The sequence below is a fragment of the Mobula hypostoma genome, chromosome 2, assembly GCF_963921235.1.
Source record: "Mobula hypostoma chromosome 2, sMobHyp1.1, whole genome shotgun sequence".
NCBI classification, from domain to species: Eukaryota; Metazoa; Chordata; class Chondrichthyes; order Myliobatiformes; family Myliobatidae; genus Mobula; species Mobula hypostoma.
In genome coordinates this window covers 244,301,887-244,327,076 of record NC_086098.1, presented here as the reverse complement: position 1 = coordinate 244,327,076, position 25,190 = coordinate 244,301,887, and the positions used below count along the sequence as shown (strand labels likewise).

The 25,190-nt window shown below is 45.9% G+C and overlaps 1 protein-coding gene across 2 annotated transcripts in view; it reads right to left on the bottom strand.

Moving 5' to 3' along the window:
- Positions 1-25,190, bottom strand: part of LOC134343041 (ubiquitin-conjugating enzyme E2 Q1) — a 102,830-nt gene that overhangs the window by 18,872 nt on the left and 58,768 nt on the right. For both annotated transcript variants that reach the window (XM_063041871.1, XM_063041872.1), the window contains exons 7-8: positions 18,800-18,860; positions 5,708-5,798 (exon numbers count right to left, since the gene is read on the bottom strand). In XM_063041871.1, the coding sequence (XP_062897941.1) occupies positions 5,708-5,798; positions 18,800-18,860 (152 nt within the window). The remainder of the gene's footprint in view (positions 1-5,707; positions 5,799-18,799; positions 18,861-25,190) is intronic.

Genomic DNA, 25,190 nt, shown 5'->3' with positions numbered 1-25,190 from the left:
ACGTTCCCCCGTGACTGCATGAGTTTCCTCTGGGTGCTCCTGTTCCCTCCCACATCCCAAAGACACACAGGTTAGAATTAGAGATTTGCAGGCATGCTATGTTGGTGTCTGTAGTGTGGCGACACCTATGGGCTTCTCCTCACTGTTTTGACGCTGCATGTTTCAATGTACAGGTGACGAATAAAACTATTTTACTTTTAACTTAGTTACTTTTCTGTGGGTCCCAACTTTCAGGATCAAGTTGGTGGGCAGCAGACTGGTGTAACCAGCAACCCCGTTTCGAACCTGATCTCCAGCACCAATCAGAACCTGATTTATCATAACTGATAAATGCCTGAAATTTGTTGCTTTGAGGCAGCAGGTACCGTGTCTTCGGTTGTCCATCCAAATCCGATGATGACGACGTCCACTCCTTTACCAGTGAGATCTTTGATGACTATACAGTCCTATCCTGGACCCACAAGCTCTGTTGCAGGTGGGACGTGTATATGTAGTAGTGGTGGCAACCATGGCTGCATTTCTCCTGGCTCTCTTCTGCTGTCTTCTGGTTGTCCTTTCCATCTCCAGAATACAATAGACAATAGGTGCAGGAGTAGGCCATTCAGCCCTTCGAGCCAGCACCACCATTCACTGTGATCATGGCTGATCATCCACAATCAGTACCCTTTTCCTGCCTTCTCCCCATAGCCCTTCGCTCCACTACCTTTAAGAGCTCTAGCTAACTCTTTCTTGAAAATACGAACCCCGTCCCTACACAGCTGTCGCCACGTGGTACGGTCAGCAGTAACCTCCTCTAGGTCCTCGGGTCTAATCTGGCACTTCCTTAAAGCTTTCTTCATCTAATCCTTATAGCACTTCTTCTGCCTTCCAGCTGAGCGTCGACCATGATGTAGCTGGCCGTTAACAGTCTGCGGGGTAGCCCACATGGGGGCATCCTTATCACGTGCCCCAGCCACTGCAGCTGACGCTGGGTGATCATGGCCTCAATACTCCTGCAGTTGGTCTTTACAAGTATTTCAGTGTGAGGCACCCGCTCACGCCAGGTAATTCCCAGGATGTGCTGGAGGCAGCTTACATGGAAGTGCTCCAAGGACTTGCAAGTACCATGCAAAGACAAAAATCTACAAACTGCATTCAGTGGCCATGAGTGCATGCTCGTGGTCTTCTGCTGTGGCAGCCCATCCACTTCGAGGTTTGACATGCATGCGTTCTGCACACCACTGCTGTAATGTGTGGTCATCTGAGTTACTGTCACTTTCCTGTCAGCTTGAACCAGTCTGGCCATTCTCCTCTGACCTCTCCCACTAACAAGTCGTTTTCACCCACAGAACGGCCGCTCACTGGATGTTTTTTGTACCATTCTCTGTAAACTCTAAAGAGTTTTGTGCATGAAGATTCCAGGAGATCAACAGTTTCTGAGAGACTCAAGCCACCCCATCTGGCACCACAGTCAAGGTCACTTCGATCATATTTCTTCTCCATCCATTTGGCCCATCGAGTCTGCTCCACCATTCAATCATGGCTGATCCTTTATTCTCCTCAGCACAACTCCCTGGACTTCTCCCAATATCCTATCATGTCATCTCCAATCAAGAACCTACCAAGCTCTGACTTAAATACACCTAACCTCCACAGCTCCCTGTGGTAACAAGTTCCATAAATTCACCACCCTCTGGCTAAAGAAATTTCTCTGCATCTCTGTTTTAAACCTCTATCTTGCTGTGCTCTCTTGTCCTAGACTCCACCACCACGGGAAACATCCTTTCCACTTCTACTCTGTCTGGGCCTTTCAACATTCGAAAGGTTTCAATGAGATCTCTCCCCTCATCCTTCAAAATCACAGTGAGTACGGACCCAGGGCTATTAAATGTTCCTGATATGATACCCTTGTGAACCTTTCTGAACTCTCTCCAATGCCAGCACACCTTTTCTTAGATGAGGAGTCCAAAACTGTTCGCGATACTCAAGGTGAGGCCTCACCAGAGCCTTATAAAGCCTCAGCATCACATCCTTGCTCTTGTATTCTCGACCTCTTGAAATGAATGCTAACATGGCATTTGCCGTCCTCACCACCAACTCTACCTGCAAGTTAACCTTCAGGGTGTTCTGCACAAGGACTCCCAGGTCCCTTTGCGTCTCAGATTTTTGGATTTTCTCCCCATCTAGAAAATAGTCTGCACATTTATTTCTATTACCAAAGTGCATGACCATGCATTTTCCAACATTATATTTCATTTGCCACTTTCTTGCCCATTCTCTTAATCTGCCTAAGTCCTTCTGCAACCTTCCTGTTTCCTCAACACTACCTGCCCCTCTACCACTCTTTGTATCATCTGCAAACTTGGCAACAAAGCCATTTATTTAATCATCTAAATCATTGATATACAGCATAAAAAGAAACGGTCTCAACACCGACCCCTATGGAGCAGCCAACCGGAAAAGGATCCTTTTATCTCCACTCGCTGCCTCCTACCAGTCAGCCAATGCTCTAACCATGCCAGTAACTTTCCTGTAATACCATGGGCCCTTAACTTGGTAAGCAGCCTCACAAGTGGCACCTTGTCAAAGGCCTTCTGAAAATCCAAATATACAACATCCACTACATCCCCTTTACCTACCCTACTGTAATCTCCTCAAAAAATTACAACAGGTTTTTTCAGGCAGGATTTTCCCTTAAGGAAACCATGCTGACTTTCTCCTGTCTTGTCCTGTGACCAAGTACTCCATTAACCTCATCCTTAAAAATTGACTCCAACATCTTCCCAACCACTGTGGTCAGGCTAACTGGTCTATAATTTCCTTTCTGCTGCCCGCCTCTTTTCTTAAAGAGTGGAGTGACATTTGCTATTTTCCAGTCCTCTGGCACCATGCCAGAGTCCAATGATTTTTGAAAGATCATTACTAATACCTCCACAATCTCTACTGCTATCTTTTTCAGAACCCGAGAATGCAGTTCATCTGGTCCAGGTGACTTATGTACCCTTGGGTCTTTCAGCTTTATGAGCACCTTCTCACTTTTCATAGTAACTACACTTACTTCTTTTCTCTCACACCCTTCAACATCTGGCACACTGCCAGTGTTTTCCACATTGAAGACTGATGCAAAATACTAACTTAGTTCATCCGCCTTGTCCCTGTTATTATTTCTCTGGTCTCATTTTCTAGCAGTCCTATACCCACCCTCATTTCTCTTTTTTTTTAAAAATACATACTTGAAAAAGCTTTTACTATCCACTTTGATATTGTTTGCTAGCTTGCTTTCATATTTCATCTTTTCCCTCCTAAAGATTCTTTTAGTTGCTCTCTGTAAAGTTTTAAAAGTTTCCCAATCCTCTATCTTCCTGCTAACTGTTGCTTTGTTGTATGTATGCCCTCTATTTTGCTTTAACATTTGCTTTGACTTCCCTTGTCAGCCATGGTTGTACTATTTTGCCATTTCAGTATTTCTTCATTTTTGGAATATAGCTATCCTGCACCTTCCTTATTTTTCCCCAGACACTCACGCCATTGCTACTGTTGTCATCCCTGCCAGCAGTTCCTTCCAATTTACTTTAGCCCACTCCTCTCTCATACCACTGTAATTTCCTTTACTTCACTGAAATACTGCTGCGTCAGACTTTACTTTCTCCCTATCAAATTTCAAAATGAACTCAAATCATATTGTGATCACTGCCTCCAAAGGGTTTTCTCCCCGTTGCAATTTAACTCAACCCCCAAGAACCATATCTTCCGATCCTGTGTCACATCTTTCTAATGATTTGATGCCATTCTTTACCAGCAGAGCCACACCAACCCCTCCGCCTACCTTCCTATCCCTCTGATATACTGCATAACCCTGGACATTCAGCTCCCAACTACAACCATCCTTCTGCCACGATCCAGCGATGGCCACAACATCATACCTGACAATCTGTAATAGTGCAACAAGATCTCCACCCTATTTCTTATTACTCCATGCATTGAGATATAACACTTTGAGTACTGTATTTGCTACCCTTTTTGATTCTGCATCCCAAATGCACTGATACTCAGCCTGCTGGCTGCAGTTTTGTCCTATCATCTCCCTGCCCCTCCTGACGTTCTGACTGCATGCTCTCTTTGCTTTTTACCATCTATCCTATCCCGAACCTCTTGACCATGTCTGCATGCTTTTACGCATTGAGTGCCTGACTAGGTATTTGCATTAATGAAATGTACCTAATAAAGCAGCCAGAATGTATATAAAAAGCTTAAAAGGAATAATGAGGAAGTGTTCATGGACCATTCGGAAGTCTGATGACAGGGGAAGAAACCATTCCTAAATGTTGAGTATGGCAGTATCATCCCACATCTCAAAGATGAGCAGGGATAAATTATAAACATGAGAAATTCTGCAGATGCTGTAAATCCAGAGCAACACACACAAAATGCTGGAGGAAATCGGCAGGTCAGGCAGAATCTATGGAAATGAATAAACTGTTGACGTTTCGGGCCGAGACCCTCCTTCAGAATAGATTAATTGCCCAATGTAGTATCTTTACATACAGCCCATCCTGGGAGTGCTGATGAGAATACAGGAAGAATAAAAAGGGACCCGTGTTAGATATGCTTAAACGGCTGCAGACAGTATTGGGATAGACGGGGTCTGACTAGGGATAGTCATCACGGCTTTACGTGTTGTAGGTTGCGTCTTTATTTTGAGGAGGTTACAAGGAAGTTTGAGGAAGGAAATGCAGTGGATGTTGTCTACATGGACTTCAGCAAGGTCTTTGACAAAGTCCCGCATGGGAGATTAGCTCAAAGGTTGATTTATTATCAAAGCACGTATTCATATACAACACGTCTTCTCCAGATAACCAAGACAAATTTCAACAAGGCTCAATAGCTTGGCGATCAGGATGAGGTAGTAAATTGGATTCAACATCAGTCATGGGTAAATTACTGAAAGATCTTCTAAGTATTTGGATAGACATGGCCAGAATAGGGATAGCCAACATGATCTTGTGCATGGTAGGTCTCATCTAGCCAATTTTACAGAGATTTTCAGTAGGTTACGAGGGAAGGTTGGTGAGGCAAAGCCAGTAGAAGTTGTCTACATGAACTTCAGCAAAGCCTTGGGCAAAGTCCCGGATGGGAAGCTGGTCCAGAAAGTGAAGCTGCTTGGCATTCAGGTTGAGGTATTAAAATGGGTTCAACACTAGCTTCAGCAGAAGACAGGGAGCAGAAGCAGACGCCTCGCTGATTGAAGGCCTGAGTCTAGTGGTGTGCGACTCCCTGGTTAGGATGGCAAGTTTCCCTTCCACGGATGTCGTCAGTGAATCCGATGCATATTTATTATAAGCAGTAGATTCATTACCGAGGCAGGCTACTTTCTTTTAATTCTAGATTTTGAATAACTGAAAACAAATCCTACGTTGGGACTTGGAATTGTGTCCCTAGGTCGTCAGTTCAGCTGGCCAGAGTACCAGTAGCATTCAACCTGCAAATGTTTCGGCCACGACAACAGCAGGCGCACAGGAAGTTAGGGCCTCTTGCAACCAAGTTCAAATTCCTGAACTGTCAAAATGAGACCAGAAACTCTGGCCTCTGAGCGACACGGCTCCCAGTTATGTAACGGTGAGAAACGACCCACAGACGGCAGGGCTGATCAGGAAGCTTCCCCCACCCACACACACCACCCCACCCACCCACCCCCTCCCCCCGACACCTCGCCCTGCACAGTACTCACTTTAAAAGAGAAATTTAACAAAATAAAGTCAACGCCTTCTTTCTCTTTGAGGATTTGGAGGTCGTTATGCAAAGCACTGTCCTGATCGACTCTGCAAGTGAAACAGCAAGAATCAGTCACCAAGACCTGCATTTGTCTAGTGCCTTTACAACAAAGCGGTTAGGGAGGGAAGGAGTGGGAAACAGAGACACGGACAACCAGAACAGGCCGTTGCCCTTGCCCCTTCAAGCCTGCTTCAGAATTTAATACCAACATGGCTTAAGGCCATCTTCCTCATACTCTCACTGTTACCTTTTGAACAATACAGGCCCTTCAGCCCACAATGTTGTACTGAACCTGTAACAGACTCTAGGATCAACCTAACACTTCCCTTCCACATAGTACTCCATTGCAGCCCATCAAATATCGATAGGCCGAGATTTTATTTATTTTTTTATTATTGAGACACAGCGCGGAATAGGCTCTTCCGGCCCCTCAAGTCACATCGCACGGCAACCCACAATTTAACCCTGGCCCGACCACGGGACAATGATCAATGACCAATTAACCTTACCAACCAGTACATCTTTGGACTGTGGGAGGAAACCAGAGCACCAGGAGGAAACCCACATGGTCATGGGGAGAACGTACAAACTCCTTACAGGTGGCGGGAAGTGAACCTGTGTTGCTGGTCCCGTAAGTCATTGTGCTAACCACTACACTGCCCTGCTGCCCCAAGATGTGGAGAGGATGTTTCCTACAGTGAGTCTAGAACCCCAAGGCACGGCCTCAGAATAGAAGGACATCCCTCTAGAAAAGAGATGGGGGGGGGGGATTTCTTTAGCCAGAGGATGGTGAATCTGCGGAATTCATTGCCACAGGCGCAGTCATTGGGTATATTTAAAGTGGAGGTTGATAAGTTCTTGATTAGCAAGAATATCAAAGGTTATGGGGAGAAGGCTGGAGAATGGGGTTGAGAGAGAAAATAAATCAGATATGATCAAATGGCGCAACAGACTCAGTGGGGTTAATAGCCCCATTCTGCTCCTGAGTCTTAGGTAAGAGCTTTTCCATTGTCCCCAACGTACCAGCCTCTTGCAGGACATTCCACGCACCTAGCACTAAAAACCTACCTCCGACATCCCTCACCATACTTTCTTCCCAATACCTTATGCCTGTATTGGCCATTTCCATCCTGGGAAGTCTCTGGCTGTCCGCTCTATCAAGTCACCTCTCGTCCTGCTGCTCTCTAATGAGAAAAGCCCGAACTCACTCAGTCTATCTTCATAAGGAGCATTCACATGGCGGCTAGCCTAACACAATTACAGCGTCAGCAATCCAGGTTCAATATCGCCACTCTCTGTAAGAAGTTTGTACACTCTTCCCATGACGAAGTGAGTTTCCTCCGGGTGCTCTGGTTTCCTCCACAGTCCAAAGACGTAGGGGTTGTGGTTAGTAAGTTGAGGGCATGCTATGTTGGTAGCAGAACCGTGGCAACACTCACACCCAGTGCATCCTTGTTGGTCGTTGAGGCTAACTTATTTCATAATGCTTCGATATACGCGTAATAAATAAAGCTAATCCCGTTCACTACTTAAATGACACCATTGCCTGCCCAACAGCCATATTGGGCTCCTCATCTTAGAAAGGATGTGTTGAAACGGGACAGGGTTCAAAGGAGGTTCAAGAAAATGATTCCAGGATTGAAAGGCTTGTCATGTGAAGAGTGTTTGATGGCTCTGGGCCTGTATTCACTGGAATTCAGAAGGACGAGGGTTGACCCAATTGAAATCGAGCGAACGGTGAAAGCCCTCGATAGAGTGGACATGGAGAGGATATTTCCTATGGTGGGGGAGTCTAGGACCAGAGAACACAGCCTCAGAATAGAGGGGTGTCCTTTTAGAACAGAGATGAGGGGGAATTTCTTCAGCCAGAGAGTGGTGAATCTGTGGAATTCATTGCCACAGGCAGCTGTGGAGGCCAAGTCTTTACGTATATTTAAGATGGAGGTTGGTAAGATTCTTGATTGGTCAGGGAATGAAAGGATATGGAGAGAAGGTAGGAGACTGGGGCTGAAAGGGAAAATGGATCAGCCATGATGAAATGGTGCAGCAGACTCAATGGGCTGAATGGCCTAATTCTGCTCCTGTATCTTATGGTCTATCGATGGAGCTTTTCAATCTCTCAGGATCATAAGAAAATGGTGAAAGGCCTTGATAGAGTGGATGTGCGGAGGTGGTTTCCTATTCTGGGAGAGCCTAGGACCAGAGGACACAGCCTCAGAATAGAACGGTGTCCTTTTAGGACAGAGATGAGGAGCAATTTCTTCAGCCAGAGGGCGACAAGTCTGTGGAATTTATTGTCACAGGCAGATGTGGAGACCAAGTCATTGGGTATATTTAAAGTGGGGGTTGAAAGTTCCTTGGTTAGTAAAGGCAAAGATTACGGGGAGAAGGCAGGAGAATGGGGTTCGGAAGGAAAGTAAATTTAAGATTTAGGATTCGATTGTTTGTTGTCATTCTTCAGTGCACGGGCGTAAGGGAGGGCAAAGTGATTGTTACTCTGGATCTGATGCAGCATGAAGAAAACCATCCTGATTGAATGGCAGAGAAGGGCCGAATGGTCTACCTCTGCTCCCGAGACTTACGGTCGAAACCTCGAGAGCCAGCGGGCGGGGGGAAGGCACCGCCCAGCCTTTGAACAGCAGTCAGTTAGCGCAGAGCCAGGTCACGACCTCTGCGCTGAAACGCCAGTCAGCCAGAGCAGACGCCATAGTTCACTGCACTGCCTGCAGACACAATGCTTGTGCTCAAAGGATGAATACGCGGTCCTTGGGAAAGGGTGCAAGGTCACCACCCCTCCTCCCCTGTCGCCTCTGTGTTGCCGGGGCGACTGCACACTTGCCAGCTTTTATTTAAAAAATGTACAAAAATTTATTCAAACTGACTGCAAAACCACAGAACACTATACTGTATCCAGACCAGATAAAACTCACTACAGTTCAAATTAAATTCTAATGAGCACGACCTACAACACACTTGAGGCCCGAGAGGGCCACTGCACTGGGAAATCCCCTCTAGTACCCATTGACACCCAAGCACAGTCTGGAAAATGGGCAGGCAGTCGGCTTGGGCAGAACCCTTGACTGCCCACTGCCTGGACCTGTGAGTGGTCACCTTGGCTGGGCCCAGGGGCAGGCCGATCAGAAGATCCCACAAGAAGCCCTTCCCCACCCCCCACCGTACTGAGCGACTGTAAATCAGGGGCCCCAAACTGCCCCACAACCTCTCTGACCCCCTATCATCAGGCAGGAGGTAGCACAGCATTAGGGCAAGAATTGTTGGGATGGGAGAGCTTTTGGTACATTGGCCTTTATTAATCAAATTATTGACCATAAGAGCTGGAATGTTATGATGAGGTTGTATAAGGCATTGGTGAGGCCGAGTCTGGAGTATTGTGTTCAGTTTTGGTCACCGAATTACAGGAAGGATATAAATAAGGTTGAAAGAGTGCAGAGAAGGTTTACAAGGATGTTGCCGGGACTTGAGAAACTCAGTTACAGAGAAAGGTTGAATAGGTTAGGACTTTATTCCCTGGAGCGTAGAAGAATGAGGGGAGATTTGATAAAGGTATATAAAATTATGATGGGTATAGATAGAGTGAATGCAAGCAGGCTTTTTCCACTGAGGCAAGGGGAGAAAAAAACCAGAGGACATGGGTTAAGGGTGAGGGGGGAAAAGTTTAAAGGGAACATTGGGGAGGCTTCTTCATACAGAGAGTGGTGGGAGTGTGGAATGAGCTGCCAGACGAGGGGGTAAATGCGGGTTCTTTTTTAACATTTAAGAATAAATTGGACAGATACATGGATGGGAGGTGTATGGAGGGATATGGTCCGTGTGCAGGTCAGTGGGACTAGGCAGAAAATGATTCGGCACAGCCAAGAAGGGCCAAAAGGCCTGTTTCTGTGCTGTAGTTTCTATGGTTTTCTATGGGAGACGCTTCCTCCCCCAGGCCGTGAGTCTGCTGAACTCCCTGACACCACTCACGTCTCATCATGTACAAAGCGCCAATACATAGAAATCAACAGCACATTACAGGCCCTTCGGCTCACAATGTTGTGTCAGCCATGTAACCCACTCTAGAAACTGCCTTGTGCACAGCCCTCTATTTTTCTACCTCCATGTACCTACCTAAGAGGCTCTTAAAAGATCCTATTGTATCCACTTCCAGCACTGTTGCTGGCATCCCATTCCACACACCCACCACTCTGTGCGGAAGAACTTAACCCTGACATCCCCTTGGTACCTATTTCCAAGCCCCTTAAAACTATGTATGCCCCTTTGTGCTAGTCATTTCAGCCCTGGGAAAAAGCCTCTGGCTATCCACACGATCAATGCCTCTCATCATCTTACACACCTCTATCAGGTCACCTCTCATCCTCTGTTGTTCCAAGGAGAAAAGGCCAAGTTCACTCAACCTATTCTCATAAGGTACACTCTTATGTAGCACGATGATCCTGAAAAACGTCGTCTCGTTTTTACTGTGTACTGTACCAGCAGTTATGGTCGAAATGACAGTAAAAGGTGACTTGACTTGACTCCAATCCAGGCAACATCCTTGTAAATCTCCTGTGCACTCTCTATGGTATCCACAATAGTATTATACTGTCTACTTTTTCAACTTGTGTCAAAATGCACCTTATTGTTTGTGGCAATATTAATTTATGTGTTGTGCACCTTGGTCCAAAGGAATGGTGTTTCATTTGGCAGTACACACGTGTAGAGTTGAATGACAATAAACTTGAAATTGAAGTTGAGCTCGGGGCTGATGTGCAGCCGGATCTCGAGGAGCAGCTCCCTCAGACACTCAAGAGGCTGTAATATAGACAGTACACCATCTCTTCCCGGCCACAGAAATAAACAGCTGGCTCGGGAATCCGTGAAGCAACTTAAGAATCTACAACATAGTGCTGCTCTATAGAACTGTGCAAAAGTCTCAGGCACGTATATATAGCCAGGCTGCCTAAAACATTTGCACAGTTCTGTAGCGGTTTTATGTACTGCTGCCGCAAAAGAAAAACAAATTTCATGATATACGTGAGTGATGATAAACCTGATTCTGATATGGGTCTCTCTTGTGGACTGAGAGTGGGAAGGGGGCAGGGAATGGGAAGCACCACAGAAACATTCTGTAATGATCAACAAACCAATTGCTTGTAATCAAATGACCTTGCCTGGTGGCTCAATATACATGCCATCTCCCACCCCTGGCACTCCTCCTCTGCCACCTGTCCCACACCTCTCCTAGGGCGCTCCGTCCTCCCCATTCCCAATATCCTTTGCTCGTGCCAGATTTGCAAACTCTTTCTCTGCTCTCTGTTGACAAACACACACACACACACACACACACACCCCTAAGACTTTTCAACAGTAATGCATGTAACACTTTCCATCCAGGTCCCCAATGTTAAAGGCGCATTTTTTAAATGCATCTACACATGGTTCAGTCAGATTCCTCTTCTCCCATGCCCAGTAAAGGGGCACATTTAATTCAGTGAAAGCAGCATCACTGCTAGACAGGGAGGTGAAGGTGGCATCTGACAGGCTGCCCTGCTTCAGTCAGGGCACTGGGCACTGGGTACAGGAATCGTGAAGTTATGTTTCAGTTGCACAAGAAGTTGGTGAGGCCACTATCAGGAGTTTTGTGTATAGTTTTGGTCACCCTGTAATAAGAAAGATGACATCGAAGAAGGAAGGATGCAGAAAAGGTTCACCAGGATATGGCCTGACAGCGGCCCGAGTTACCAGGAGGGGTTGTGTAGACTGGGGCTCTATTCCCTGCAACACAGGAGATTGAAGGGTGACCTGATAAGAGGCACACAAAATCATGAGGGGGGCATAAACAGGTTGAACGGATAGCATTTACCCCAGGGACGGGATGCTAAAAGCAGGAGGCAAAGGTTTAAGGTCACAGGCAAGAGATTTAAAGGGGATATCAGGGGACAACCAGTTTGTCAAGTGGTGTGAGATTAACCCAAGCCTCAACGTGAACAAGACAAGAGAGATGACTGTGGACTTCAGAAAGGTGCAGGTTGATCGGTCTCCATTGCTCATCAATGGCCCTGCCGTGGAGAGAGTGAAGAGCACAAATTTCCTCGGTATGCACATAATGGACGACCTAACCTGAACCCACACCTCCTTAGTCAAGGCATAGCAATACATAACACTTTGAGGAGATCGAGGTGTGCAAGTCTCCCGACCCTATTCTGACAACTTCCTACAGGAGCACCATCGAGAATATCCTGTCTGGCTGCACCAGTGTGTGGTACGGAAGCTGCAAGGTTTGGGCCACGAGACCCCACAGAGGACAGTAAAAAACGGCTGAGAGGAGTGGGGTTCCATTCCCCCCCCCCCATTTGCCCGCCACAGCACAGTATCTGAAGTGCCTAAAGCATTGTTTATTTATTGAGATCCGCGTAGAATAGGCCCTTCGAGCCCTGACGCCCAGCAACTCCCGATTTAACCCTGGTCTAATTGTGGGACAATTTTGTTGTCGCTCAGTCGTTCAGTCCAGTCCGACTCTTCGTGACCTCATGGACCACAGGGTTTTCATGGCAAGATACAGAAGTAGATTGCCAGGCCTTTCTTCTGCACAGATACTGCTGCTGCCCAGGTTGGGACCCGGCTGGGTTTGAACCATCTGTATTGAAGTCCAGCGCTGATGCCACTACACCACCAGCTGGCCCGTGGGACAATTTACAATGACCAATTAACCTTTGGACTGTGTTAGGAAACCGGAGTACCAGAAGAAAATCTACACGTTCCATGGGGAGGACATACCGCCTCCTTACAGAGAACATTGTAATTGAACTCTGAACTCCGACGCCCCGAGCTGTAACAGTATCACGCTAACCATAGGATACTGTGGCACCCGCCATTTTTGGAGGATTGTTGAGGATCCCACAATCTCTGACCCACTACCATTAAGAAGGGGGTACAGGAGTATCAGGACCCAGATTGCCAGACTGGGTAACAGCTTCTTCCCTCAGACTGTGAGATTAATGAATATCCTGCCCCCACTGAGGTCTTGTCACGAGGACAGCGAGCTATTTACCTGTGCTCTACCGGCACTTTGAATTATATTGTATTAACTTATTGTTGTTGAAATACTTTGCTTTATGTGCTGGGTGTGATGTGGGTTTTGTGGACGTGCTGTGGTCCAGAGGAATGCTGTTTCATTTGACTGTTACGTATTTACACACAGATGACAATGAACCTGAAATTCTTGATGTTGCATTTGGTGGTGTGCATTTTGAATGAGCTGCCAGAAATAGTGATTGAAACTGGGCATATTACCAACATTTAAAAGCACACGGTTAGGAGAGGTTTACAGGGCTACGGCCCTAACGTGGGCAAATGGGATGAGATCGTTGTGCAACACAGTTGCCCGCAAGAAAACGAATCTCAGGGTTATATATGGTGACATGTATGTAACTTTGATAATAAATTTACTTTGAACTTTGAGACTGTCTGTTAAGATTGTTCAAGGTAATTTCCTATACACAAGTGTAAAGGAGAACAAAATAATTTTTACTCCTGATCCTATGCAGGACACAATAAGAAGATGAACACAATAGTAAAAAACAAACTCACAATAAATAAAAATACACAAGACAGCTTCTATACATTGATTGTGACCATAAAGTGACCCAGGCACAGGAGTGTCTGTAGACAAGGTTAGTTAAGGTTTATTAGTAGTTTCTTTTTCTATTTGCACAGTTTGGTTTATTTGGCACATGGGCTGTTTGTCAGGCTTTGTGTGTAGTTTTCCATTGATTCTGTTGTACTTTGTCCCATTGTGAATGCCAGTAAGACATTGAATCTCAGGGTAGTATGTGGTGACATGATAATAAATTTACTGTGAACTTTGGGGAATGGGAGCAGAGGAACCGAGGTTAGCATAGATCAGTTATGATGGTATTGTACCATTGGGAGTGGAGTGGGAGAGATGCTTGGAACCCTGTTCCTGCTTTTGTTTTCTTATTCTTGGCCGAACCTTTTTACCCGAACCCCACTTTCTCCCAGACTCTAAAAATCTATTCACCCGCCTCCCACTCTGCTGAACAGGCCCAGGATGTGGTTCGAGGAGGAATGGGGCGGAACGCAATGATAAATTGGTCTGTGGTTCTCAGTGTAAGACCATAAGATATAGGAGTGAAATACAGTGTAAGACCATAAGATATAGGAGCAGAATTGGGCCATTCAACCCATCGAGTCTGTTCTGTCATTCCACCATGGCTGATTTATTTTCCCTCCCAACCCCATTCACCTGCATTCTCACTGTAACCTTTGGCATTCTTACTAATCAAGAACCTATCAACCTCCATCTTAAATGTACTTGGCGTCCACAGCCATCCACGGCAATGAATTCCACAGATTCACCTCCCTCTGGATAAATAAATTCCTCCTCGTCTCTGTTCTAAAGAGACATTTGTCTCTTCTGAGTTTGTGCCCTCTGGTCCTAGACTCCACCACTATAGGAAACATCCTCTCCACGTCCACACTATCCAGGCCTTTCAATATCTGATAGGTTTCAGTGAAATCTCTTCCTCATTCTTACAAACTCCAGTGAGTAGAGGCCCAGAGCCAAAGGCTCCTCATACATTAACCCTATTATTCCCGGAATCATTCTCGTGAACCTCTGAACCCTCTCCAATGCCGGCAAACTTTTTATTAGGAAAGGGAGCCAAAACTGCTCACAATACTTCAAGTGTTTTATAAAGCCTCAGTGTTACATCCTTGCTTTTATATTCTACTCCTGCATGACATGGGGGTTGGGAATCTGCTTTCCCCACTCAGAAATGAAGGTTCAGTTGTGTAGTGCGGTGATCCAGCAACCTGGCTCCCCACCCACAATTTACCATGGTCCCAGTGTGACCATGTTCACGTTCCTTTGTCACCTACCCTGAAGTGCATTATAAACCACACGCGCAAATTCTATACCTCAGAGTGAGAGGCAAGGCCAGATGAGGTGTATATTTAGGTGGAGGTAGATAAATATTTGAATGATCAAATAATCAAGGGTTATTTATTTACTTTCTTTATGTATTTTCATTTTGTCATTGTTTGCACATGCATTGTCTGTCAGCTGTGTGTGTAGTTCTTCACTGTTGTATTTCTTTGCTCTATTTTGAATGCCTGCAAGAAATTGAATCTCAGGGTAGTATGTGGTGACATACATGTACTTAGATAATAAATTTACTGTGAGCTTTAGGAAACGGGAATAGAGAAGAACACTCACACTAAATGCTGGAGGAACTCAGCAGGCCAGGCAGCACCTGCTGTAGCGTCTCGGCCTGAAACATCGACAGTACTCTTTTCCGTAGATGTTGCCTGGCCGGCTGAGTTCCTCTGGAATTTTGTGCGTGTGTGTTACTTCGATTTCCAGCATCTGCAAAATTTCTCTTGTTTGACAGAGGAGAGGAGGTAGCATGGACCAGTAATGATGATATTGTACGATGGGGCAGGCTTGGGAGATCAGTAATGATCGTATTGTACGATGGGGCAGGCTTGGGGGAAATCAGTAATGATCGTATTGTACGATGGGGCAGGCTTGGGGGGGATCAGTAATGATGATATTGTACGATGGGGCAGGCTTGGGGGGGGGATCAGTAATGTGGGGATCAGTAATGATCATATTGTACGATGGGGCAGGCTTGGGGGGGTCAGTTATGATCATATTGTATGATGGGGCAGGCTTGGGGGGGGATCAGTAATGTGGGGATCAGTAATGATCATATTGTATGATGGGGCAGGCTTGGGGGGGGATCAGTAATGATGATATTGTACGATGGGGCAGGCTTGGGGGGGATCAGTAATGTGGGGATCAGTAATGATCATATTGTATGATGGGGCAGGCTTGGGGGGGGATCAGTAATGATCATATTGTATGATGGGGCAGGCTTGGGGGGGTCAGTTATGATCATATTGTACGATGGGGCAGGCTTGGGGGGGTCAGTTATGATCATATTGTACGATGGGGCAGGCTTGGGGGGGTCAGTTATGATCATATTGTACGATGGGGCAGGCTTGGGGGGGGATCAGTAATGATCATATTGTACGATGGGGCAGGCTTGGGGGGGTCAGTTATGATCATATTGTATGATGGGGCAGGCTTGGGGGGGGATCAGTAATGATCATATTGTATGATGGGGCAGGCTTGGGGGGGTCAGTTATGATCATATTGTACGATGGGGCAGGCTTGGGGGGGTCAGTTATGATCATATTGTACGATGGGGCAGGCTTGGGGGGGTCAGTTATGATCATATTGTACGATGGGGCAGGCTTGGGGGGGGATCAGTAATGATCATATTGTACGATGGGGCAGGCTTGGGGGGGGACCAGTAATGATCATATTGTACGATGGGGCAGGCTTGGGGGGGATCAGTAATGATGATATTGTACGATGGGGCAGGCTTGGGGGGGGATCAGTAATGTGGGGATCAGTAATGATCATATTGTATGATGGGGCAGGCTTGGGGGGGGATCAGTAATGATGATATTGTACGATGGGGCAGGCTTGGGGGGGGGATCAGTAATGTGGGGATCAGTAATGATCATATTGTATGATGGGGCAGGCTTGGGGGGGGATCAGTAATGATCATATTGTATGATGGGGCAGGCTTGGGGGGGTCAGTTATGATCATATTGTACGATGGGGCAGGCTTGGGGGGGTCAGTTATGATCATATTGTACGATGGGGCAGGCTTGGGGGGGTCAGTTATGATCATATTGTACGATGGGGCAGGCTTGGGGGGGGATCAGTAATGATCATATTGTACGATGGGGCAGGCTTGGGGGGGTCAGTTATGGTCATATTGTATGATGGGGCAGGCTTGGGGGGGATCAGTAATGATCATATTGTATGATGGGGCAGGCTTGGGGGGGTCAGTTATGATCATATTGTACGATGGGGCAGGCTTGGGGGGGTCAGTTATGATCATATTGTACGATGGGGCAGGCTTGGGGGGGTCAGTTATGATCATATTGTACGATGGGGCAGGCTTGGGGGGGGATCAGTAATGATCATATTGTACGATGGGGCAGGCTTGGGGGGGGACCAGTAATGATCATATTGTACGATGGGGCAGGCTTGGGGGGGATCAGTAATGATCGTATAGTACGATGGGGCAGGCTTGGGGGGGGACCAGTAATGATGATATTGTACGATGGGGCAGGCTTGGGGGAAATCAGTAATGATCATATTGTATGATGGGGCAGGCTTGGGGGGGGGATCAGTAATGATCGTATTGTACGATGGGGCAGGCTTGGGGGGTCAGTTATGATCATATTGTATGATGGGGCAGGCTTGGGGGGGATCAGTAATGATCATATTGTATGATGGGGCAGGCTTGGGGGGTCAGTAATGTGGGGATCAGTAATGATCATATTACGATGGGGCAGGCTTGGGGCGGGGGGGGATCAGTAATGATCATATTGCACTTGGTGCCCCATTCCAGCCCATTTTCTCGTTCTTGGACAGATCTTTTCACTCCAACCCCACTTTCTCCCCGACTCCATAAATCCATTCACTCACTCCCCACTGTGCTGTACGGACATGGGATACGGACAGAGGAGGGATGGGGTGGGACCCAATGATAAGCTGACCTGTCATTGTCACACATACAGAGATACAGTGCAAGACATAAGACATAAGAGCATAAATAGGCCATTCAGTCCATCGAGTCTGCTGCACCATTCCATCACGTATGATCTATTATCCTCTCAACCCCATTCTCCTGCCTTTTCCCCCATAACCTTTGATGCTCTTACCGTTCTGTAAGGAGACTCTGGCGTGGAATGTGTGGGTTTTCCCCGGGTCTTCCGGTTTCATCCCACAATCCAACGATGTACAAGGTAGGTTAATTGGTCATTGTAAACCGTCCCGTGATTCGGTTAGGATTAATCGGGTTTGTCAGGGCAGCATAGCTCGAAGGGCCAAATGGCCCTATTCCATGCTGTATCATTAAGTAAATAATCAATCGAGAACCTATCCAGTTCCTCTTTAAATATACTCAATGACTTGTGGCAATGACTTTCATTGATTCACCACCCTTTGGCTAAAGAAATTCCTCCTCACCTTTGTTCCAAAGTGATGTTCTTCAATTCTGAGGCTGTGTCCTCAAGTCCTGGACAACCTCACTACTGGAAACATCCTCTTTGAGTCCAATCTATGTAGACCTTCCAACATTTGACAGGTTTTAATGAGATCTCCCCCCCCCCCACATTCTTCTAAACTCCAATGAGTGCAGGCCCAGAGGCATCAAACGCTCCTCACATGTTAACCCTTTCATTCCTGGGATCATTCTCATGAACCTCCTCTAGACCCCCTTCAATTCCTGCATGCCCTTCCTTAGATTAGGGACTGAAAACTGCTCCCAGTACTCCAGACAAACTGTTTTGACATGCCTTGCATACCGATAATATCATCGCAATCGTACATCGAGGCAGTACAAGGGAAAACACTAACGGAATGCAGAATAAATTGTCACAGTTACAGAAAGTGCAGTGCAGGCAGACAATAAGGTACAAGGGCCACGACCAGGACAAGTTAAAGTCTGTTCTGAGCCTTGTGGCCCATCATGCTGGTGCTTATGCCGGTTTCTGTGGCCTGAAGCAACTGAGAGTACGAGACTCCCCCCGGACAGGACGCCAGTCTATCGCGAGGTTAAACCCCAGCATTTTGCCGGTACCCATTTTCATCTGGGTGGACTGGAGCGGTGTGAGTGGGCCTTGCTCAAAGACACAACACGCTGCCTTGGCCGAGACTCGAACCCACGACCTTCAGATCGTGAGCCCAACGCCCTAACCACTCAGCCGCCCGCCAAACGCGACCAGGACAAGAGCCTATCTTAATGTTCTGGAGGACCGTCAATAGCCTGACAACCTCAGGGTAGAAGCTGTCCTTGAGCCTGGGGCACATGCTTTCAGGTTTTGTATCTTCACAAAAGCCCTTAAGCACATAATACCACCTCAGGAACAGCTTTTGGAAAACAGGCAAGGGACACTTTTTTTAACATTTAAAAAGAAATTAAGGTCAGGTAGAATCACTTACTTGAGGATTTTTACGTTCCAGTCATATAAGCTGTCGTTGACAAGTTCAACTGCATAGTTTCCTAGATGGGCAAGAGGATAAACAGATCAGGACTCTGCACTAAAGCTTCTCCAAACTCAATATTGGCTTCCACAAGTAATTCACACCCCACCCCACCATCAGCTCGGCCTGCGCAGGTATCCGAGCGGGAAGAAAATGAGAAGACGTCCGACAAACAAATAACTACGATCCTGAGTGCTGTGCTTGGGAAGGCCATAAGCAGAATTAGGCCATTCGGCCCAGCCTGTCTGATGAGGTTTTAATTTATCACCTGCATATTGAAACATACAGGGAAATGGGTCAACAACCAAACACAAGATAAGTGTGGCTGGGGTGGGGGGTGGGGGGGTTGTGCAGCCTGCAAGGGTCAACACACTAGTTCTGCTGCCAACATATCATAGCCTCAACGCTCAGCATAACAACACAGAAAACAGCTAAACAAATTTCTGGCAATGAATTCCACAGATTTGTCACTATATATATTTATTATATATAGTGCTGAATCTGTGGAATTCATTGTCACAGACGGCTGTGGAGGCCAAGTCATTGGGTATATTTAAAGTGGAGATTGATAGGTTCTTGATTAGTAAGGTTGTCCCGGGACAGCGGGTGTATAAATACATACACATACACACTGACACACTAATCATGGCTGATTTATTATCCCTCTCCACCCCATTCTCCCACCTTCTCCTTGCAACCAGAGACAACATCACTAATCAAGAACCTATCAACCTCCACTTTATATATATCCAAATGACCTGGCCTACACAGCCGTCTGTGGCAATGAATTCCACATATTCATCACCTTCTGGTTAAAGAAATTCCTCCTCGTCTCTGTTCTAAATGGATATGCATCTATTCTGAGGTTGCACTCTCTGGTTCAAGACTCTGCCACTACTGGGAGATATCCTCTCCTTGTCCACTCTATCTAGTCCTTTCAATATTCAATAGGTTCTTATTTTTGGAATTCATTGAAGTGTACTACAAAATGGAAAGGGTTATTGAAAAGCACAAGTCAGGTGATGCATACAAGAAAATTTCCAAGTCACTTAATATCCCTTGGAGTACAGTTAAGTCAATCATCAAGAAATGAAAATAATATGGTACAGCTGTAAATCTGCTTAGAGCAGGCTGTCCTCAAAAACTGAGTGACTGTGCAAGAAGGGGACGAGTGAGGGAGGCCACTGAGAGACCTATGACAACTCTGGAGGAGTTACAAACTTCGGTGGCTGAGATGGGAGAGACTGTGCATACAACAACTGTTGCCCGGGTGCTTCACCAGTTGCAGCTTTATGGGAGAGTGGCGAAGAGAAAGCCACTGTTGAAAAAAAAGCTCAAATGAAACCTTGGCTAGAGTTTATCAGAAGGCACGTGGGAGACTCTGAAGTCAGCTGGAAGAAATTGAGCTTTTTGGCCATCAGACTAAATGCCATGTCTGACGTAAGCCAAACATCACACATCATCAAAAAACACACCATCCCTACGATGAAGCATGGTGGTGGCTGCATCACGCTGTGGGGATGCTTCACTGCAGCAGGCCCTGGAAGGTTTGTGAAGGTAGAGGATAAAATGAATGCAGCAAAATACAAGGAAATCCTGAAGGAAATCCTGATACAGTCTGCAAGAGAACTGCGACTTGGGAGAAGATTTGTTTTCTAGCAAGACAATGACCCCAAGCATAAAGCCAAAGCTACACAGGAACGGCTTAAAAACAACAAAGTTACGGCCTGGAGCGGTCAAGTCAGAGTCCAGACCTCAATCCAATTGAGAATTTGTGGCTGGACTTGAAAAGGGCTGTTCACTCGTGATCCCCATGAAACCTGACAGAGCTTGAGCAGTTTTGTAAAGGAGAATGGGGAAAAATTGCAGTTTCGAGATGTGCAAAGCTGACAGAGACCTATCCACACAGACTCAAGGCTGTACTTGCTGCCAAAGGAGCATTTACTAAATACTGACTTGAAGGGGGTGAGTAATTATGCAATCAATTATTTTGTGGTTTAATAATTATAATAAATTTAGAATTTGTAAAAATTTGTTTTCACTTTGATCAACAGAAAAAGACTCTTACTGGTCAGTGTCAAAAAAGCGGAATTAAATCCACTGTGATTCAATGTTGTAAAACAATAAAACATGAAAACTTCCAAGGAGAGGTGAATTGTTTTTAATATATATAGGCATTGTACATAAGTGTTGGCGCGTGGCCAAGTGGTTAAGGCGTCGGTCTAGTGATATGAAGGATCTGAAGGTCGCGAGTTCGAGCCTCAGCTGAGGCAGCGTGTTGTGTCCTTGAGCAAGGCACTTAATCACGCATTGCTCTGCGATGACACCAGTGCCAACTGTATCGGCCTTAGTGCCCTTCCCTTGGACAACATCGGTGGCGTGGAGAGGGGAGACTTGCAGCATGGGCAACTGCCAGTCTTCCATACAAACTTGCCCAGGCCTGCACCCTGGAAACCTTCCAAGGCGCACATCCATGGTCTCACGAGACTAACGGATGCCTATAGATAGAATACTGTACATAAACACGTTTTTACTGTAATTCAGTTTTCCCCCAAATTATGTATTGCAATGTACTTGTGCTGCAATGACAACAAATTTCATAACATGTTCCAGTGATATTAAACCCGATTCTGGTTCCGAAGTAGTGGGGAGAAAAGAATATGGATGGGGAAGGGAAATCACAGAGGACATTTCCACAGAGCTATCACTGAATGGCACCCTCCTGCCACAGTTCTGTGCCGTATGGAATTGGGATTGGACTTGGCCTGTCTCCTCGTGATTACAAGGACCTCAGCAAGCACTGTTGACTGCAGGTTGAGGAAGGACATATGGGACGTCCCTAACAGCTGAGCCTTTGGGAAGCTGGGAGACAATCACTAGCGGGCGTGGAGTCACTTGCAGGGTAGATCAGGCGAGAATGGCAAATCAGAGACATAGAAACATAGAAAATAGGTGCAGGAGTAGGCCATTCGGCCCTTCGAGCCTGCACCACCATTTATTATGATCATGGCTGATCATCCAACTCAGAACCCTGCACCAGCCTTCCCTCCATACCCTCTGATCCCTGTAGCCACAAGGGCCATATCTAACTCCCTCTTAAATATAGCCAATGAACTGGCCTCAACTGTTTCCTGTGGCAGAGAATTCCACAGATTCACCACTCACTGTGTGAAGAAAATTTTCCCTAATCTCGGTCCTAAAAGGCTTCCCCTTTATCCTCAAACTGTGACCCCTCGTTCTGGACTTCCCCAACATCGGGAACAATCTTCCTGCATTTAGCCTGTCCAATCCCTTTAGGATTTTATACGTTTCAATCAGATCCCCCCTCAATCTTCTAAATTCCAATGAGTACAAGCCCAGTTCATCTAGTCTTTCTTCATATGAAAGTCCTGCCATCCCAGGAATCAATCTGGTGAACCTTCTTTGTACTCCCTCTATGGCAAGGATGTCTTTCCTCAGATTAGGGGACCAAAACTGCACACAATACTCCAGGTGTGGTCTCACCAAGGCCTTGTACAACTGCAGTAGTACCTCCCTGCTCCTGTACTCGAATCCTCTCACTATAAATGCCAGCATACCATTCGCCTTTTTCACCACCTGCTGTACCTGCATGCCCACTTTCAATGACTGGTGTATAATGACACCCAGGTCTCGTTGCACCTCCCCTTTTCCTAATCGGCCACCATTCAGATAATAATCTGTTTTCATATTTTTGCCACCGAAGTGGATAACTTCATATTTATCCACATTAAATTGCATCTGCCATGAATTTGCCCACTCACCTAACCTATCCAAGTCACCCTGCATCCTCTTAGCATCCTCCTCACAGCTAACACTGCCGCCCAGCTTCGTGTCATCCGCAAACTTGGAGATGCTGCATTTAATTCCCTCATCCAAGTCATTAATATATATTGTAAACAACTGGGGTCCCAGCACTGAGCCTTGCGGTACCCCACTAGTCACTGCCTGCCATTCTGAAAAGGTCCCGTTTATTCCCACTCTTTGCTTCCTGTCTGCTAACCAATTCTCTATCCACATCAATACCTTACCCCCAATACCGTGTGCTTTAAGTTTGCACACTAATCTCCTGTGTGGGACCTTGTCAAAAGCCTTTTGAAAATCCAAATATACCACATCCACTGGTTCTCCCCTATCCACTCTACTAGCTACATCCTCAAAAAATTCTATGAGATTTGTCAGACATGATTTTCCTTTCACAAATCCATGCTGACTTTGTCCAATGATTTCACCGCTTTCCAATTGTGCTGTTATCACATCTTTGATAACTGACTCCAGCAGTTTCCCCACCACCGACGTTAGGCTAACCGGTCTATAATTCCCCGGTTTCTCTCTCCCTCCTTTTTTAAAAAGTGGGGTTACATTAGCCACCCTCCAATCCTCAGGAACTAGTCCAGAATCTAATGAGTTTTGAAAAATTATCACTAATGCATCCACTATTTCTTGGGCTACTTCCTTAAGCACTCTGGGATGCAGACCATCTGGCCCTGGGGATTTATCTGCCTTTAATCCCTTCAATTTACCTAACACCACTTCCCTACTAACATGTATTTCCCTCAGTTCCTCCATCTCACTGGACCCTCTGTCCCCTACTATTTCTGGATGATTATTTATGTCCTCCTTAGTGAAGACAGAACCAAAGTAATTATTCAATTGGTCTGCCATGTCCTTGCTCCCCATGATCAATTCATCTGTTTTTGTCTGTAGGGGACCTACATTTGTCTTTACCAGTCTTTTCCTTTTTACATATCTATAAAAGCTTTTACAGTCAGTTTTTATGTTCCCTGCCAGTTTTCTCTCATAATCTTTTTTCCCCTTCCTAATTAAGCCCTTTGTCCTCCTCTGCTGAACACTGAATTTCTCCCAGTCCTCAGGTGAGCCACTTTTTCTGGCTAATTTGTATGCTTCTTCTTTGGAATTGAAACTATCCCTAATTTCTCTTGTCAGCCACGGGTGCACTACCTTCCTTGATTTATTCTTTTGCCAGACTGGGATGAACAATTGTTGTAGTTCATCCATGCAATCCTTAAATGCTTGCCATTGCATATCCACCGTCAATCCTTTAAGTGTCATTTGCCAGTCTATCTTAGCTAATTCACGTCTCATACCTTCAAAGTTACCCCTCTTTAAGTTCAGAACCTTTGTTTCTGAATTAACTATGTCACTCTCCATCTTAATGAAGAATTCCACCATATTATGGTCACTCTTACCCAAGGGGCCTCTTATGACAAGATTGCTAATTAACCCTTCCTCATTGCTCAAAACCCAGTCCAGAATAGCCTGCTCTCTAGTTGGTTCCTCGACATGTTGGTTCAAAAAAACCATCCCGCATACATTCCAAGAAATCCTCTTCCTCAGCACCTTTACCAATTTGGTTCACCCAATCTACATGTAGATTGAAGTCACCCATTATAACTGCTGTTCCTTTATTGCACACATTTCTAATTTCCTGTTTAATACCATCTCCGACCTCACTACTACTGTTAGGTGTCCTGTACACAACTCCCACCAGCGTCTTCTGCCCCTTAGTGTTATGCAGCTCTACCCATATCGATTCCACATCTTCCTGGCTTATGTCTTTCCTTTCTATTGCGTTAAGCTCATCTTTAACCAGCAACGCCACCCCACCTCCTTTTCTTTCATGTCTATCCCTCCTGAATATTGAATATCCCTGACCGTTGAGCTTCCATCCTTGGTCACCCTGGAGCCATGTCTCTGTGATCCCAACTATATCATAATCATTAATAACAATCTGCACTTTCAATTCATCCACCTTGTTACAAATGCTCCTTGCATGAGGGTCAGCAGATGCTGCAATCTAGAGCAACACACAAAGAGCTGGAGGAACTCGGCAGGTCAGGCAGTGTCCATGGAGGGGAGATAATAAATTCATTTGGACTAGATCATCTAGATCTGGCATCGAGTTGAAACGTCTCAACCCAAAATGTCGGCTATAGCATTGGTCTACTGTGTTCCCTCGTTTTACTGAAGAAAAAGTATCTCATGGTAGTAGATGGCAGTATCAGGCCCCTGAACCTAAGGGGATAACTTCACTCGCCTCATCACTGAGCTGGACTCGCTTTCAAGGAGTCTTCATCTCACATTTTCAGTATTTGTTGCTGATTTATTATTATTATTTCCTCCCTCGCCCCCTCGGTCTTCTGGTATTTGCTGAGTTTGGTTTCATTTGTAGAGTAGTTTTTGTCTACCCTGTTGTGTGTGGTCTTTGATTCTATTGCGTTTCTTGTATTTACTGTGATTATCTACAAGGAAATGAATCTCAGGGTTGTATATGGAGACGTACACCTGTGGACTTTGATAATAAATTTAC